Source organism: Chelon labrosus, assembly GCF_963514085.1.
Source record: "Chelon labrosus genome assembly, chromosome: 15".
In the NCBI taxonomy this organism is placed as follows: domain Eukaryota; kingdom Metazoa; phylum Chordata; class Actinopteri; order Mugiliformes; family Mugilidae; genus Chelon; species Chelon labrosus.
The window spans coordinates 3,469,485-3,486,940 of NC_140348.1; the positions used below are offsets into that span (position 1 = coordinate 3,469,485).

Consider the following 17,456-nt stretch of genomic DNA (forward strand, 5'->3'; position numbering starts at 1 on the left):
TAGCGTATGATAACAAAATATTGGTGAAATGAACGAGTTTCGTGGCAGATAATGCGTTATTTAGAGACTGTGTCTCAGTGCCCTGATCACTCCCACTATATGGATATACGCTGATCTAATTATCTCCTGAACGAGTGCAAATGAGACAAAAGTGATATTGGTGAGTAAACGATGGTATTTTATGCTAGAAATAAGGTCCAGGTTGTAAAAAACAGTAGTTCCCCTTTAAGAGGACTTTCTGGCATTGCAGCTTTCTACATCTTGTAGTTTTTCAGTATCTGTCACGTTTAGTTGGCCTTGTGTTGTTCCATGTCTGCAACATTTTAATATATTCTGTACATATAGATGTTAACTGACTAAATAAGAGATAAATCTAAACAAGAATTAACTTATTACATTATTTAACCAGAGTACACTGTGTGATTCTGGCAATAAAAAACATATCACCATGTGGTTAATTAATGATGTGATCATGGTGATGTGGAAGGAGATGTGGAAGTTACACATTTCCTCAATAATCACCAGTGTCTTTATTTAGCTTAACATCAGGGAGGGGATAAATAAATAATAGCCTAATGTGTGTGATTTCAGTGAGTGACAGAAGTGTATCATATCTCCACGTCATGACCCAACAAAAAAACAAAACAAAACTGCTGTTCATGGTCAGACCTCATGTGTAGACGCATTTTAATGCCAGGTGTGAACACATGTTCTTAAAGTTGGCCACTTGTGATTGGATTGCCCAGGGTGGATGTAAATGCAAGTTCTTAGAGGGACCGATCTGTTATCTTATGGCTAGTGGAACAGTACAACTTTGGGGGCTACACGAGGTGCCCAAAGTCAAAAGTCAACAAAAGGGATTGTGGATATCTTTCACTGATGTTGAGTGTGTGTTTAACCATTTCCACTTTTATCATGTTTTTCAGAAATACGTCAGCCTGCCATCGTGTTCCAGTGATGTGGTCAGATAGAACATGGCATACCAAAAATGTAAAAATATCTACTTCTCCGCCTCTCTCATCTTAAAATCCAAACATAACTACTCTCTGATTCTAACATGGGAAACTGCGTGTTTGTTTACAGAGAGATCTGAGCTTCGCTGGGGGTTAGTCTCCACTGGAACATCTCAATGTCTTGGGATTGGACTCCAAAATAAACAGACTGTTCCTGGATCAACTTACTGGGCAATTGTCCTGGGACATGCTCAGATCCCAGAGGACAGGCAGATATATGAGTGGACAGACGGACGGAGGGTTTGACAGAGGAAAGACTGGGTCAGATCACAGCTTGATACAGCACAGAGGGTTTTTCTACTTCAGATGCTCAGCTGGTTGTGTGGTACTTCTCAGTAGCAACACAGCAGGTGTTAATGGGACCACTTCAAGCTCAAGGAAGCTCATGATATTAATGGACGTATTTTTATGGATTTCGCCACAAAATCGTGGTTTTATACAGAGAACTATGCAGATTTTATTTGCCTAAATGTATCATGCACATCCATACAGGAAGATTTTGCTGTTGAACTTTCACTTGATTGGAACTAATCAGCAATTCCTAAAAGAGGACAAACCACTCCTGACTGTTACTATTAGAGTCAAATCTATGCATGTGCATTGCTAAAGCTAATGCTAACAAAGTCACTTTTGAGGGATGCAGGGAAATAAAATTAAACCGCTGGCTTTTTCGAAAAGGACCAAGTAGTAGTAGTAGTAGTAGTAGTGTAAATGTTCTTCTCTTCATTTGTAATCTAGAGCTTACTTTGGCTGTATCTGCATGTACTAATCTTCCCCTCCATATTCAAAATAGATCTGCTGACAAAATATTCTGACCATCCCCATCAGTTGATTGTCTAGCTCTGCGAATGTGGTGAGAAATACATTTCATTCCAACTTTAAAATTGCTTGTTTGAATTGGTTTGCCTGTGGAAATGTTTCACTGGGAAGCAGCTTGAAATTTTGTGTATGTGTCCATTATCAGTCTATTTATGTTAAGCCTGTGTGTCTTTGAATAGTGTTTCTTGTTTTGCATTCGCCAGACTGACCTTGCGTGTCTGCGCATGTGTGGACGCAGGAGCTTGGCATAATTTTTGGATAAAATAAACTGACTGAGGATAAATCCTCTACGATTGTTGCCATAGAGGCTGGAGGTTATTGACATTTTTTGGAAAGTTTTGGTGCTGCATGAACTGCTCTGCAGTAAACACCAAATTAGTACTCCCCTTGGAAAGCCTTCAACAAAAGGAAGTTGGTCGGCCCGAGACGCCGGTTCCTCCCATTTTACCTCCACCGTGTTTTCCTGACTCCCTACCTGAAGGAAACAAAAGGCTCTGAATCAGCTGGAACAAAGAGATGCAAGATGTGTGTGTGTGTGTGTTGTTTACCTGTATTTATTTCTGAATGACCCTAATGCATGTTTTGGTGTGCCAATAAAGTTTGGGTTCCTGTCTTCGTGCAGAGGAAGGAAATACATAAAACACAACAAAACTGAATGCATTTTGGTTGATAAGCAGACTGAACGCCCCGTCTGGATGTATTGGCGCAGCAGTTTAGGACGGGCTTTCCTTGGATTAACTAGAAATTATAATAATAATAAAAAAAAAAAAAGAAATTATAATGGGTTTTATTTTATCATTATTATTATTTATCATGAAATATGAGAGAACAGCACATTACTTTAGAGTTACCAACAGCCGTACACCAAGCACTCAGATTGCTTCTCTACCAGCAGCAATTATTTACACAGTTTATCCAAATTTTTTCTTTCTTATTGAACAGGACAGGGACACATCAGTTGGTGCAGAACATTAAACAATGGGGGTATTTGCAGATTGTTATTTCTTATATTAGTTTTCTCTTTTAGACAGCGTTTTAGTTGTAAACATTGTAAAAAACAAAACAAAAAAAAAAACAGTTACTGATTTGACAGGTGATATAGTCTTAAGTTTGGGGTAGCCAGTCTTCCATAGTCTCTTGGTTTCTCCAGGGTGGAAAGTTTGATTCATGATTCATGTTATGTTTCCAGTAAAATGTATTTATGATAGAGTCTAATGCATTAAACCATTGAGATGTTGGTTGGTCTCATCTCAAAAAGGTTATTTATTTTAGGTAAATGGACATTTTTACTGCTGCTATACTTACAATTAGTGAGATGGGTAGATTGTTCCAGCTAGCAAGGTCTTCCTCTATACTTTTTTGTAGTGGTGTGAAATTCAGGGAGAACAGCTCTGACAGCTTAGTGGAAACATTGATGCCAAGATACTTGATGTTACCGTTATCGTCAAGGGGAGCTTTCTGACCACAGCATTCCAGACTTCCTGACAGATTGGAAGGATTTTAGATTTTGACCAGTTTATAGAAAATTCTTGAGATTCTTGAGAATGGGGATGTCATATTTATAACTTTGGGGAGGGTAGTTGAGAGGTCTGTTAGGTATAACAGGATGTCATCTGCATATAGACTGATTTTGTGGTGGGAAATGTATTCCTGTAATGTTAGTGGCTTGACGAATGGCAGCTGCAAGCGGTTCAATAAATAAGGCAAATAGTAGTGGAGAGAGTGGACATCCTTGTCTTGTGCTCCGTTGCAGTGTTAAACGCACATCCTTGTCTTCTTTAATGTGCTTAAATACTACAAGCAGACAGTGACAATTAAGTTTAGAGTCGTACCCTTTCATTAATCCGAGCAAGGACTGCCTGCTGATTTTCTCTCATGCAAAACACAGAACATTTACACTGCCTGGCCAAAAAAAAAAGTCTCCACCAAAAACAAAGGTCCCACACTCTAATATTTCATTGGACCGCCTTTAGCTTTGATTACAGCACGCATTCACTGTGGCATTGTTTTCTGTAAGCTTCTCCAGTGTTACCAGATTTATTTCCATCCAGTGTTGCATTCATTTTTCACCAAGATCTTGTATTGATGATGGGAGAGTCTGACCACTGACCAAGATTCTCAGTGGGGTTAAGGTCTGGACTCTGTGGTGGCCAATCCATGTGAAAATTATGTCTCATGCTCCTTGAACCACTCTTTCACAATTTGAGCCCCATGAATCCTGGCGTTGTCATCTTGGAGTATGCCTGTGAACATCAGGGGAAAAAAATCCATTGATGGAATAACCTGCTCATTCAGTATATTGAGGTAGTCAGCTGACCTCATTCTTTGGACACATAATGTTGCTGAACCTAGACCTGATCAACTGCAGCAACCCCAGATCATAGCACTGCCCCCACAGGCTTGTACAGTAGGCACTAGGCATGATGGGTGCATCACTTCATCTGCCTCTCTTCTTACCCTGATGCACCCATCACTCTGGAACAGGGTAAATCTGGAGTCATCAGACCACATGACATAATGCACTGGACAATTCTTAACCTAGTTTTAGTAGTTTCTGGAATCTCCTTAGATGTTTTCTCTGCTTGATGCACACCAATGATTTGACCCTTCTCAAACAGACTAACATCTTTTCCACGACCACGGGATGTGTCTTTAGACATGGTTGTTTAAGAAATGAGAAGCTACTCATTGCATCAGTTGGGGTTAAATATGTTGCCAGCTGAAAGATAATCACCCCATGCAGTAATTATCTGATAAGAGTCTGGTACCTATTTGCTTAGTTAAATCCAGGTGACTTTTTTTTTTTGGCCAGGCAGGGTATATTGAACTGAGGCCATCGGTAGTTGTCCTGGTTATCTGATGTTGTTTCGTGTGTCTTAATCATTTTTACCTAGAAAGAAACTGATGCTAATTACTCTGAATTGTTAAAACTTTGTTTTTTTCCTACTTTCATAGGTTAAATTCATGTGTCCTGAATTCAGACAGACAACCATTCACACTCACATGCACACCTACGGACAATTTAGAATCACCAATGACCCTAATGAGCATGTCTTTGGACGGTGGGAGGAAGCTGAAGTACCTGGAGAGAACCCACACAGACACAGGGGATGCAAACTCCACACAGAAAGGCCCCAGTTGGCCCATGGATTGGAGACAATCAGTCTGTTATTTTTTTCTGTGCCAGTTTTGGCCTATTTGTGTTGATCTGTCTGTCCAGCTCAAAGAGGATGTGCGTCACAATGTGACTTGAAAACATCAAGCCCAACAACAAAGGTGCAGCTAGAGCTTTGAAACATGTTTTCCATGCAGCAGGGAAGCTGACCAGGCTCTCATCAAAAAGTTTTTAATAACTGATAAACAGTTCTAAGGGAAATAGATGTCTCGACGGTTTATTTGAAGTCTAAAAATAACAGATTATGAGGTAGACCGGCTTCATCTACAAGATCAGTTTGTATAAATCCTAGCTTCACAGATAAGATGCAATGTTTTGATTACTGTAACTTTTTTAAAAACATGTATAAATAATTGGAATTTTCTTAGTTCTTAGTTCACCTTTGCTTTTGTTCTTGCATTTCCAAAAGTTTACAACTCACCTGACTCCTGCTGGACACCACTGACGGAATTATCTATCATAGATGGAAAATGGCAAATTGCTTTTTTGCAACCTGGTTGCAACAGTTCTTTCATCTCATTTGCATTTTCATTACTATCCCCATTATTGTGTATTGTGTTTCATTTCTATACCCGGTTATTCCTGTTAAGGGTCGCGGGGGTCTGCTGGAGCCTACCCCAGCTGTCATCGGGCGAGAGGCAGGGGTACACCCTGGACAGGTCGCCAGTCCACCGCAGGGCCAACACAGAGAGACAGACAACCATTCACACACACACACTCACACCTACGGCCAATTCAGAATCACCAATTAACCTAATGAGCATGTCTTTGGACGGTGGGAAGCCGGAGTACCCGGAGAGAACCCACGCAGACACAGGGAGAACATGCAAACTCCTATTGTGTATGTTAAACTAATATTTACACTCAGATGATTCATCATACTACGCAGTATGATGTAAGTATTGGTATGTTTCGCATGAGGGCTGTGCATAGACACTCATTAGCCACAGTGTTTAAACCACTTGCATAATATTGTTTCCCACAAAGTTCGGGTGCATTGAGAAATGGACACTTGATCAGTTTGGGGTATGGGGAGTTTGGAAGTGAAGTCAACAGCTTGGACTTTCTTTAAAGTTTCGTGAGTTCCTAAGCAGTTTTTGTGATGTTGCAGGCCACATTGTCCTGCTGGGGATGGCCACTGTCATTAGGGAGTGTTACATGTCTAAATGTTATCTACATGAATACCAGACCCATATTTCTCAGCAGAACATTGCAAAGACTGTTAATATTATTTCCTTCACATGTCATTGGTTTTCATGTTATGGCTGATTGGTGTATCTTGATAATGCATTTGAGAAAAAAACATTTACCCTAAACGTTCTTATATTCTAAAATTAAATCTGAACCCGTTTAAAATGGAGAAAAGCTCTTTTACTTTACGGTTCTCACAGAATGAGTGAGGAAGAGGGAGGAACTTCCACACAGAACAGGCTGTTACACAATGTTCTTTAATTAAAATGTTTGAAACTCCTAGGCCTTGGCAGTAGACCAAGTCAAACACTAAAATACACACATTCATGCACAGGCTTACTTGTGCAAACTTGAATCATCTGGTGGACCCCTTTCACAGTACTATTTTAACATGGATAATTTAAGCGCAAGGCAGAGGGCAATAAAAGGCATGCCAGCTCAGGTTTTATACTGCATAACACATTTATTATGTACTGTTTTAGTTATTTAAGGTTTTACTTTAGGTTACTTAATGTGTACTCTAACAGAAGAGCAGTACTTTCATTGCAGATGAAAAAACAGGTCTCCAGTCTATCACAGGGCTAAGACAGAGAGACAGACAACCATTCACACTCACATGCACACCTACGGCCAATTTAAAATCATCAATTAACCTAACCAGCATGTCTTTGGATGGTGGAAGGATGCTGGAGTACCTGGAGAGAACCCACGCAGACACAGGGAGAACATGCAAACTCCACACAGAAAGGCCCCAGTCGGCCTGGGTTTGAGCCCAGAACCTTCTTGCTGTGAGGCATCAGTGCTAACCACCACACCGCTGTGCCGTTGTTTCAAACTTTAATGATAGATAAACATTCAGGTTCAGAATCTGGGTATTCCATAACTGAAAGATATAAGTCAATGTTTTTCATAAAAATACCTTGCGGCCATCCTAGAAAAACACAAAAGTTTGCAACCTGGTTTGTAAGAAGTTGACATGATTTACTGTATATGATATGATTTGTCTGTGAAGATCATCAGGTCATGATTTATCCAAAACAAGGGCAGCTGGACTTGTCGGATTTCTTGAAGATGTTTCAACCAAGTAGCTTCTTTGGTTGTAAAAAACTGGAGGGGAGTTGCCCCTCGTTTGAGCTCTGTTTTTCAGTTATGTTATTATTGTTTTCTACATTTCACAGATTAGCAACCATAACCTGTCACAGCTTGACTACACTTTACTGCAAGCAATCAACATGCATATGAGTTTATGAATGAATGATTTCCTCAGTAAAAATTAATTCAAAAACCACAATAATCACATTGAGCCAATGACGAAGGGTAAGATCGGTATGCTTTAGTAAGATATCAGTGCAGAAACACAAACTTTTTAATCGGGTTAAATACCCCATATAGTAATGGCAATGATAACAATATATTATAATAATAATAAGGTCATTATGAATTTTTAGCATATTAAAAAAAATCTGAATTAGATAAAATAACTGTATGACGCTGACAAAAAACAGAATACAAGTAGCTGAACATGGATCCCAGAAGGGAAAACAAACACCCTGTTATTACATAAGACAAAATGCTGATATTGTCTTTAAAGAGGAAGCGCAATCAAATCCTAAATGATTTGTCACTTAAGTTTTTGGGAAACCCTTCAAGCTGCACAGTATGTTGAGCACTAGCACTGGAGAGAAGCCTCCTAAAGTTACAATAGAGAACAGAAGCCCCGCCCATTTTTGGATTAGCATCTGTTTCACTAGCATTCACTACTGACACCTATCATCTTTTCAAATTGGTGTTTTTTAACCCATATCGCTCAAGAAGCTTTAAAGCTCAGCAAAGATGTAGTTCTTGAAGAGTTTTATTTTATTGAAAATGGTTAGGTGCATCATCTTCAAATTTTCGGGTTAAATTTTCTGAAGCTTGTGAAGCAGAAGCTTACTTACAATGGAGGCAGGACTTCTGTCTCTAGATTTTTATTTTTAAATCGACTTCCTTCTAGCCAACTCTTACCACATACACAAACACAATTTATTTCCTATTTCATGAGTTGCTAAAAAAATCAATCTGGGGTTCTGTCATGTTTTCTTACATTAAATGTCTAGTCCTTCAGGATCTTTGGTTTCCAGGTTTTAACGTGATCCTACAGACACGAATGCTTTCTATGGGAGGCATTTTATTTTGAAAAATGTCGAACCTCCAATCTAGCCAATGATACAAAATACCCTAAGGTGTAAAGGAAAGTGAGATGAGTGAGAATCTGTCAAGTGCCCGGAGTGCCCCAAAGCAAATCAGATTTTATGAAAATGGAGCGCATGTTTTTGCCTCAATCTGATCACGGAGGACCATCTAGGAATATCTAAACATGTGTTAATTAACTTAATTTGATGAGGTAAGTTAACAGTCCATTTGATTTATTACACTGAACTTACAAATATGTTTTGAAAGGGATAAACCATTTTGCAGTGGACAAATCTAATCTAATTACAGTAAGATAAAAGTTAATAAGCTTATGAGGTTTTACAGTACAAAGTTCATAGTAAACACTGAGTGACAATTATTTTTCCTGCATTCTCTAACTAAAAGTTAATGAACCACAGATTGAGATTCAAAGTTATCACAGCTCTCTCTTTACTAAAAAAAGATCTGCTCAATTCGTTTGTATAATTTAAATATATACTTTGACCTAATAACTTGTAATGGTTATTTATGCCGATGATCGAATGATAGGTAACTGAACTGCTAGAGGAGCAGTTGGTTTTGATTGCTTGTTTGAGCCAAACTGTTTCGACACCGTCAAAATAAAAGCTCAACTTTTACTGCAAATCATTTTCGACTAATCCTAAAAGACCACAAACAGCTTCATCAACAAATACACTGTCAGGTCATTTGATGAGCTGGGGAATCCGTTTCCTTTAAAACCTTACAAAAAATTTTTGACTCACCATCACCAGAATATCTTCAATGCTTTCTAACAGGATTCTACAGCATGGTCCAATAGGACATTCATTCTAAATGAATATATGGGAGGAAACTAAGAAGCAGCAGAATAACTAGAAAAAACTCAAGGGGTTATTATCAAAATCATTCAACTCTTAAATTGTGTCTCTGCCATTGATTTTTCAATTGTTATAAAAAGTTTGTTGACTTTTTTTTAACATGAACATGCCGCTCTTCTACCTGGCTGTTAAATGACTCTGTCAGACACTATTAACACAAACAAAAATTAACATGCAAATTTAAATTAAAGCTGCAGACCAAAAATAGGAATTTGGGCTATTGTCACATGTACTTTTAAGGTAACGTGTACATGTAACATGTCAAATTAAGATTTTGTTCGATAATAACCCCCCCAGAGTTGAAGGATGCCACCTACAGGTCGGAAGGAACAAACTGTGCACTTGAAGGGTGAACGAAGTATGTTGAAAAGTCACGATAAGGCACATTATACGGATTATAAGATGAACTTTAAAGAAAACATCAGCACAACATAACTGCAAAGAACATCAAAATACAGTGTTAGTGGATCTAAGAGATAAAAGGTCTAAAAATGACACATACATGGTCTATGAAGCACCATTGCTTTTACATATGCAGCTGGAAAACTACGTGATTAATTATGTGGCAACTTCACCTTCTTTACAATATTCAAAATGCTACATATCTGAAAAGTGAAACTTAGAAAACCGATATTTACCTTTTTAATCTGAACGTTTTCTTCCTGTTACTTTTTTTTTCTTCTTTTTTTTTTTAAAGCAAGAACAACAACAGTACTGGCCAGCCAACAGATTCAACAGATAGTTTAGGATAAAACTCTGGAGAGAAACAAAAATGCCACCACAACACAGAAACGGCACAAGAGGTAACAGCACTGCTAGAGGGTGTGATCTAATTGCATCTACGGGGAGGGGGAGGGGAATGGAAGGGGAATGGAAGGGGGAGGGGGTGGACGGGGGTGTGACAGGACAAAGTACCAGGACACATAGACACTAAAAACACTGTCAACTAACATTAGTTCTGTTTAAATACGTAACGTATATGTGTACAAAGCTCTATAATTCATACTCAAAAGTGGTCACCACACAAAGACAATTACCTCAAAAACAGAGTGAAGTTAAGAAAAATACTGAGAGAAAAGAAGGGAGAAAAATGTTGAGAGGGTGTTTCACTGAGAGCGATTTCACCGACATCATCTGGGTGAAAGTGACAGTTTCTAGTTTACAAATCTACCCTCAGTCCATAGTGTATTAGGAGAACTAATAATATTCCGTATCAAAGCTTTCTGGTATTGGCAGCCACTCTGTTTTGTGAATTATGAGGAAAAACTGGCCTTGTCCTAATCATAAAGAGTAATACATAAAGTCCACTTTCAAGTCAGTTCACGGGCTGCTGTACTGCACTGAAACCACGGCTACTGCTGCTGCTATATACAACATGTATAGTCTGAATGATTATGCGATCGCTGCTCTCTACTCACACTAATGCACTGTCTGTATGTGCAGTGGTATGCACAGACTTTCAGGTGGGGGTGGTGGCCTCCATCATCCTTCTTGAGCCTTTGCCCTGATTTCACACCAAAGTGGCAACTCAGATTAATAGGGCTGCTTTTTCTTTCTTCTTTTTTGGCTTTCCTGGACACAAAACGCCCCTTAACTGCCCATCTAGACAATTCAAGTGCACAGCGATTAGCAAAAGTGCCCTTCTGATCCCGCCCGTGGCACTTCTGATTAGCGCCAATGTGACTGACTCAAAAACCCTCCATTTAACGTAAAGGAGCATACCAGTGAAAAATCTCTCATGTCTTATGTTACAGTCTATTCTGCAAACCATTTTTTTTTTTATCTGCCATTGCAAAGCAGACACTGCTTTCCATTAATTTCTGTACTATGTGAAAAGTAATCAAAACACTGTAAGAAAAGAGATCTGATAAGCATTTTTCACTACTGTCCAACATTTTATGGACAGCACAGCCACAGAAAATATTTCATTAACACAATAATGGAAATAAACCTACAGCACCCCAATGCAAATTGAGTCAGGATTATATACTACAGACTTTTCAAATCAAGTTGAAATTGAATTGCAATACCATGCAAGTGAATATTACTTTAACATAACAAATATGAATACTGACACGATGGTCAGTCAGCTTAGTTTAGCTTGCTAATTGATTTTCTTACTGTACATAAATGAGTGGGATAGTGACTGGAACTGAAAAATGACCTAATGCTAAGACTGTAGAATCAGTGAAACAAACACTTACTTGATTTACACTTACGTAGCCTTTAAGAGCAAAAATTAAATCTGCATACATGCTTGCTTTCCCATATTCATCCACACCCCTAACTGTCTGTCCTAACCCTAGTCTGTGCACACCACTGGTTTTTCATGTTTTTCTGTGTCGCGTGAAGAGTGTGTAGGCGCATATATATGTATAATAATATAAACTCTCAAGGCTGCTTTATATTTCTACACAGAATCCACGTTGTAGCCCGACGTGTGCCTGAAACAAATGAAGCCGACGCGGCCTGCAATGAATCGCCCGCCTCAGTCGGGTCCGTGGTCGCACATCATCCCCTCTGATGTATACCCTCATTACGGCGTTGCAGGGATTTCCGTAAAGGAAACTGCTATTCAGCGTCACGCCTGCTCCACAGCAAGCTCCTCGTGCTACAGCATAAGTTCTAAAAATATAAATCAGCCATTACAGTGTGTGCAAGTCACATTACTTTGTGCATGCTATGGATTTGGTGATTAAAGGCTAGCTTTGTTGTTACTCAACGAAATAATTGCACAATAAGGACGAAAAAAAAGAAAACCTGCCGTCGCACAAGCTATTTACCTGACAGAGACGAGAGAGTGAGGAAAACATGTTTAGACAAATCAAAGACAGATTTAAGAAGATAGTAAAAGCTTAACAATATTACAGTAGAGTACATGCATTCAATATATGTTTAGTACTGTGACTGAGGGGTAAGACACACAAAAAATAAAATAAAATAAAAGAGAAACAAAGAAACAAAAGCTAAAGTGTCCGGTTGGTTTGGATTAAATAATGTGAGGGGTTTGATAAAAGCTAAAATGTCTCCATTCAGTAACAGAAGTATAGACTAATTATAATAAGTAAAATAACAATATAATGCATATGTCATTAAAATTGACCCAAACTGGTCTAACGTCGATGTGAACCAGTTGATGTCGGGCTCCTGAACACGCCGCACTATACAGCAGCTGGAACAGAGCGGAGGATGTTACGCCATGACTCAGCCGGGATAGATTTAGGCAAGAGGAGGCAGGCTGACCAACGCCTTTATACAGTATGTGGATAAGGCTTGAGCTGGGCTGGGTATCATTTCACTGATTCTGATTCTCGTCATACTCTTATTCTTAACCCTTTCTTATTACAGCGAAATAAACCTAAATACGACAATAAAAGAAACTTATTTTTTTTAATCTTAAGAAGGCTATATACAATGAAATGTTTTATTATACAAGGAAAAAACTAGAAATATTCTATATTGCCATCCCGAAGTTAAATGTCTTTATTATGCTCATAATTTATCATAATGAAGTTAAAGGACAGGGGAAAAAAATATAATTTCTTTACTTATGAATTAATATCTTTATCTCTTTCCGGCCTTTAAGTTATTAAAATTTACGAGGAGCTGCTCAAATTGTAATCCGTTTCAAGCAAGCGTTAATTGCCAGCTGTGTTTAGCGTAAAAAGAAAATTAGTACTAATAATACATCATATTGCCACAATTTAAAGTGCGCCAGTCCTGCATATTGCACCACAGTGATTAAAAAGTCATCTTTGGGAACGCCAAGAAGAGTTTTGCTAAGAATCCTTGGTTCCTGTTCATTTTAACAAAATGGCTACTATTCAGAACCAGTTCGTGATACCCAGCTCTGGCTTGAGGCTTTGACTGGAACTACAAAACAGGGCTATGCTGACTAATTGCTGGTCAAATATACAAAGTGAAAGAACACAGTGTCTCTGCTAATGTGTAGGTAGTATAGTATCTTCTCTTCTGAGCTTAATGATTCAGCTGATGCAAAGAGAGAAGGCAGGGCTGGGATCTGAGCTGCATAGAGTCCTTTATCAGGGTTTAGGTCTGAGATGGAGACCTGTTCTGTATGTATTGGTCTTGGATTCTTACCTTGCTAAGGCTTAGCTGGAATCAGTTGGTAGACGGGTGTATGGAGATGTCTGGGTGGAGCTGGTTGTATGTTTCGATCTCACACCAGTAACACCTCTTTTAAAACAAAACACCCGTGTTAAGTCTGTGTCTCTGAACACGGTTCTGTCTACCTGTGAGAGGCCTTTACACCTAACCCGGTGTAATTAGTGAAATCCCAGTGACAAGACTCTTTAATGCAGGACACAAGTCAGAGCATCACATCATGTAATCTGTTAAACATCCAGCATTGACCTTTTTAACCTAGTGACCCGTGATATACTTAATATGTGGATCATCTCTGTGGTTGCCTCAATGCAGATCAGCTGGAGGTTAACCTACATCTGATTTGAGTCAAGAGCTTGGGGGGGAGGGAACGGGTGTAAGTGGCTTGACCCTGATTTCTCCGTTTGTTTCGATGGTGTAGATAGAGAACTTTTAAAGGGACGGGGAACAGAGTGTGGGGCTAAATAAGGCAGGATGTGGTCATGAATACCATTCCTTATAGGTAGCTTAGCTTCAGGGCTCCCAGGAAGCCTGGAGGTACAAAGGTAAAGAAAGGCTTTAAGTCTCGGGCTGCAGGTTGAGGCTCAGGGCTGGGAGTAAGTCCAGGTTTGTGTCTGGGTTTGAATCTGGGGCTCTAGGAGGCCTGGTCCAGGGCTCTCAGCAGGTCACAGCCCTGGAGGAGGTGGAGGTTGCCCTGCAGGGGGACGTTGACCTCACAGTCATAACGGGTCAACTCCGGCAAACAGGAGGGCTCGAAAGAAGGGCCCAGCAAACGACTAGCTATGCCTGGAAGATGACAGAAACAGAAAGAAAACAGTAGTGTTAGGGAAGTCCATCAACTGGTTTGAAGCCAATAAATCTGGCCGCGTAGTGTCGTCAAAGAGCGAGGCTACTTTACACATGCTTTAATAAAGAGTCGAATTAAAGGATGCAAATAACACAAAGCCAACAAAGAAAAAACAAAAGAAAAAGAACTCATCTTGGCCTTTACAAGATACTTTTTTAAATACTTTATAAAACGTCAGAATATGTTGCTTAATGCTGCTCACCCTCTGTCTTGTTAGACGGCAGCATGCTATACTCCGTGTAGCTGCAGCTCTTTTGGGGAAAGGGTTTTTCATTTGCACCACTTATCCCATTTCCTGTATACAGAGACTTCCTGTGTTGTTGCAGAGAGCTGAGAGACACGTTGCCTGGCATCAGCCTCCCCATCCCGCACTCTGAGAGAGAAGAGCGTGAAGTTCAAGGTACGGCCGATGGGCAGGAGAAATAACAGTGGGGTATGTATTTCACAAACTCACCTGCCAGCGATCCCGCACTGAGGGAGCGATCCATACCGCCGTCACCCCTCATCTTCTTCCATAGGGTTTCTGAAGGCTTCATTTCCCCCTGAAAAACAGTCACGTGGTTACTTAATTAGCTGCTTATTGCTCTGGTGAAAAAACTGTTATTAGTGAGGATACATGATGAAAAAGACTATGTCAACCATTCCTAAAGGTGAGTCATGGTCTTAATTTGAATTTGAAAAGCTTTAAAATGAATGTGTGCTTACTAGATTTCATTAGCTCGGCGCAGTCACACTGTTATCAGAATATAAATCTGGTAACGCTCCATTTGGATTTCATTATGGGCCGTGTTTCAGCTGACACAGAGGGGGGGGGGAAATACCTCTACACACAACTGGATAGTCCCACAACCAACCAGAGCCATTTCTATCAATTCAACTCCTGACGTGATGACGTGTATGACCACTTCACTGTCACTCCCCTGTCCATCACCACATGGCCCAACAACTTTGATTGGCCCAGCAGATTTTTGCTGGAGCATTATTAGTTCTCAATGAAAAACACAAAAAAATGTGGCTGGGGACGTTGGTCTTGGTTCCATGCCTTATAGTGATTCCATTCTCTGATTGTGAATCCAGACATCCTCATTGTTCAGGTAGCGTGTACCATGCTGCCACACCACTAAACTGGTTTATACTGATAACCCTAAGCCTAACCCTAACCTTAACTCTACTGATGTCTCTTGGATCCCTTCGTATAAATGTGCACACCAGCCAGAGGTTCCGCGGCAAGGATAAGAATTACAATCTTTTACAAGGACAGTATCTTCTACACAGTGTCATCAGAGAAACTCACCACAGCCATCTGGTTGAAAGAGCGCTTGATACTGTTGGCCATGGCCAGTCTGGCCGGACTCATGTCTCTGTAAGCTTGCACAAAGTTGTCAACAGACCTGCACACACACACACACACGGTAAGAATGTCAGAATGGACAAAACTGATTAAGATAAAAAAGTGTCTGGAAAAATGTTCCTGAGTACTATATTGGTTTAAATTAAGATGGAATCACTTCGTTCTTTGTTCCATCACCTCTGTTTCTGCATGAGATGGGACATGTTCTGCTGGCAGGATGGGCGCTCCTCTCCTGTCAAAGGGTCCATCAAGTAGGCCTTGGTTGGTTGTTGTTGGTAAGTTAACAGTGGGTCCGGAGGCCACTGGAGATTCTGTCTGCCACCCATGGAGGACAGAGGGGTGCTGGCTGAAGCCTGGCACTGTGTATTCTGCATGCGCCCCATCATGTACGCCTGTGCGCGGAGATCCGCTGCACTGTGATTAGAGCCTCTCTTCTCCCCTGCAGCCCAGGATGCAGACGGCTGGGGCTGGTAGTGGCCCTGAGGCTGAGAAGGAGACGACAGGGGCTGGAAGAGGCTGGCGATGTTGCTGAAGCTCTGGTGGGTGGCCTTGTGCGTTTGGTGCAGGCTGCTGTTGCTCCCCATGGATCCTGCTGGTGCCGCCTCCAGGGGCTCGGACTCTGGGATGATGGGATTCAGTTGGAAGTCCTCTCCATCCATCGGGATGTAAGGAGCCAAAGTCTCCAGGTCTAAGTCGCTCAAGTCACTCTGGAAGAAGGAAACAGGATGGGGTTTGTTAAAAATTAACCACCAGCATTTGTGTAATACTATTTGTGTCTCATAGGGGGCATAAATAAAGGTATAGCTTATACTCTCTCTGCTAAACTTATTAATGTTTCTATAATGAATCCCTTGTTGAGTTGAAGAAATCCTAATAAAATGTGACCCAACATGAATGAATTCCTGGCAGATTTAAAACTAAAAGGCCCACAAGAGATTTTACAGTAAGGGACGCAGGAAGACTGGTGAGTTCTTGATTCACAGGCCCTCTGTGGGAATTAATTTGAAAGCTTGCATCTATAGCTAACTTTGGTCTCTCTCACACACCTCGTTGTTCTCAGAGCTGTCGTTTTCTTCCGTGTCAAGAGCAAACAGCTTCTCCGTGAGCTCCACCTTCAGGTCACTCTCCACCGAGCTGTAGTAATCACCTGGGCTGCTGGGCTGCAGAGGTGGAGGACGAATGAAAGGGGAGGATGTGAGTAACAGATTGGGGCAAGAGAAGTGGAGGGGAACACGACGGCGAGCACAGACAAAACGGATGAAACAAGAACAGAGAAGACAGGACGAAACAAAGGGAAGAGTTCGACAAAGGCGCTATTCACTACCAAGAGCTTGCTCCATCCAAATATCCACCCCCATTATTCTCACACACGCTGCCCACTTTTTGTGACCTCGCTGAGCAAAGAAACAAACGCAACTGTGAAGCAAACGCATCCAACCAGTTGCTTGCACCTGAACTAATTAATGCTTTCAGTGTAACAATCAGCTTCTCCACGCCAGCCTTCCTCACCGTGGAGCAGCTGCTGAGGCTCGGAGTGGCACTGCCCGGTGTTGGATTCTGCTGCACGGTGAACGTAGGGGCCATGGTAGCCATGTCCCCTGGAACTGGAGCCGCGGTTTGGCCTGTGGCAGGAGGAGCAGGCTTGTGGCTCTCGCTGGCCCAGGATGGAGGTCCCGGAGGGGGCATGGCTGCAGCAGACACATGGGTGTATGCTGCAGGCTGCTGGGGCTCGCTGAACTGAGAGCGACCTGCAAGAGGGAATCTGAATTTAGAGCCAAAAACAATTTTAAAAAGAACTATTTAAAGACAGTCTGTTTTTGTTTTTGATAAGTTGGCCTGGTTCAGCTTCAAGGTGTTTCTTTCTAAGGACATCCTGTTGTGCATT

The 17,456-nt window shown here is 40.9% G+C and overlaps 1 protein-coding gene across 1 annotated transcript in view; it reads right to left on the reverse strand.

Annotated features, from left to right (window-relative positions):
• Window positions 1–7,198: 7,198 nt before the first annotated feature.
• epas1b (endothelial PAS domain protein 1b) overlaps window positions 7,199–17,456 on the reverse strand; it is a 58,508-nt gene continuing 48,250 nt past the window's right edge. The window contains exons 10-16 of the mRNA XM_084561729.1: window positions 17,081–17,319; window positions 16,618–16,731; window positions 15,749–16,278; window positions 15,515–15,611; window positions 14,675–14,762; window positions 14,423–14,593; window positions 7,199–14,159 (exon numbers count right to left, since the gene is read on the reverse strand). Coding sequence (XP_084417855.1) covers window positions 14,008–14,159; window positions 14,423–14,593; window positions 14,675–14,762; window positions 15,515–15,611; window positions 15,749–16,278; window positions 16,618–16,731; window positions 17,081–17,319 — 1,391 coding nt within the window. The 3' untranslated portion in view covers window positions 7,199–14,007. The remainder of the gene's footprint in view (window positions 14,160–14,422; window positions 14,594–14,674; window positions 14,763–15,514; window positions 15,612–15,748; window positions 16,279–16,617; window positions 16,732–17,080; window positions 17,320–17,456) is intronic.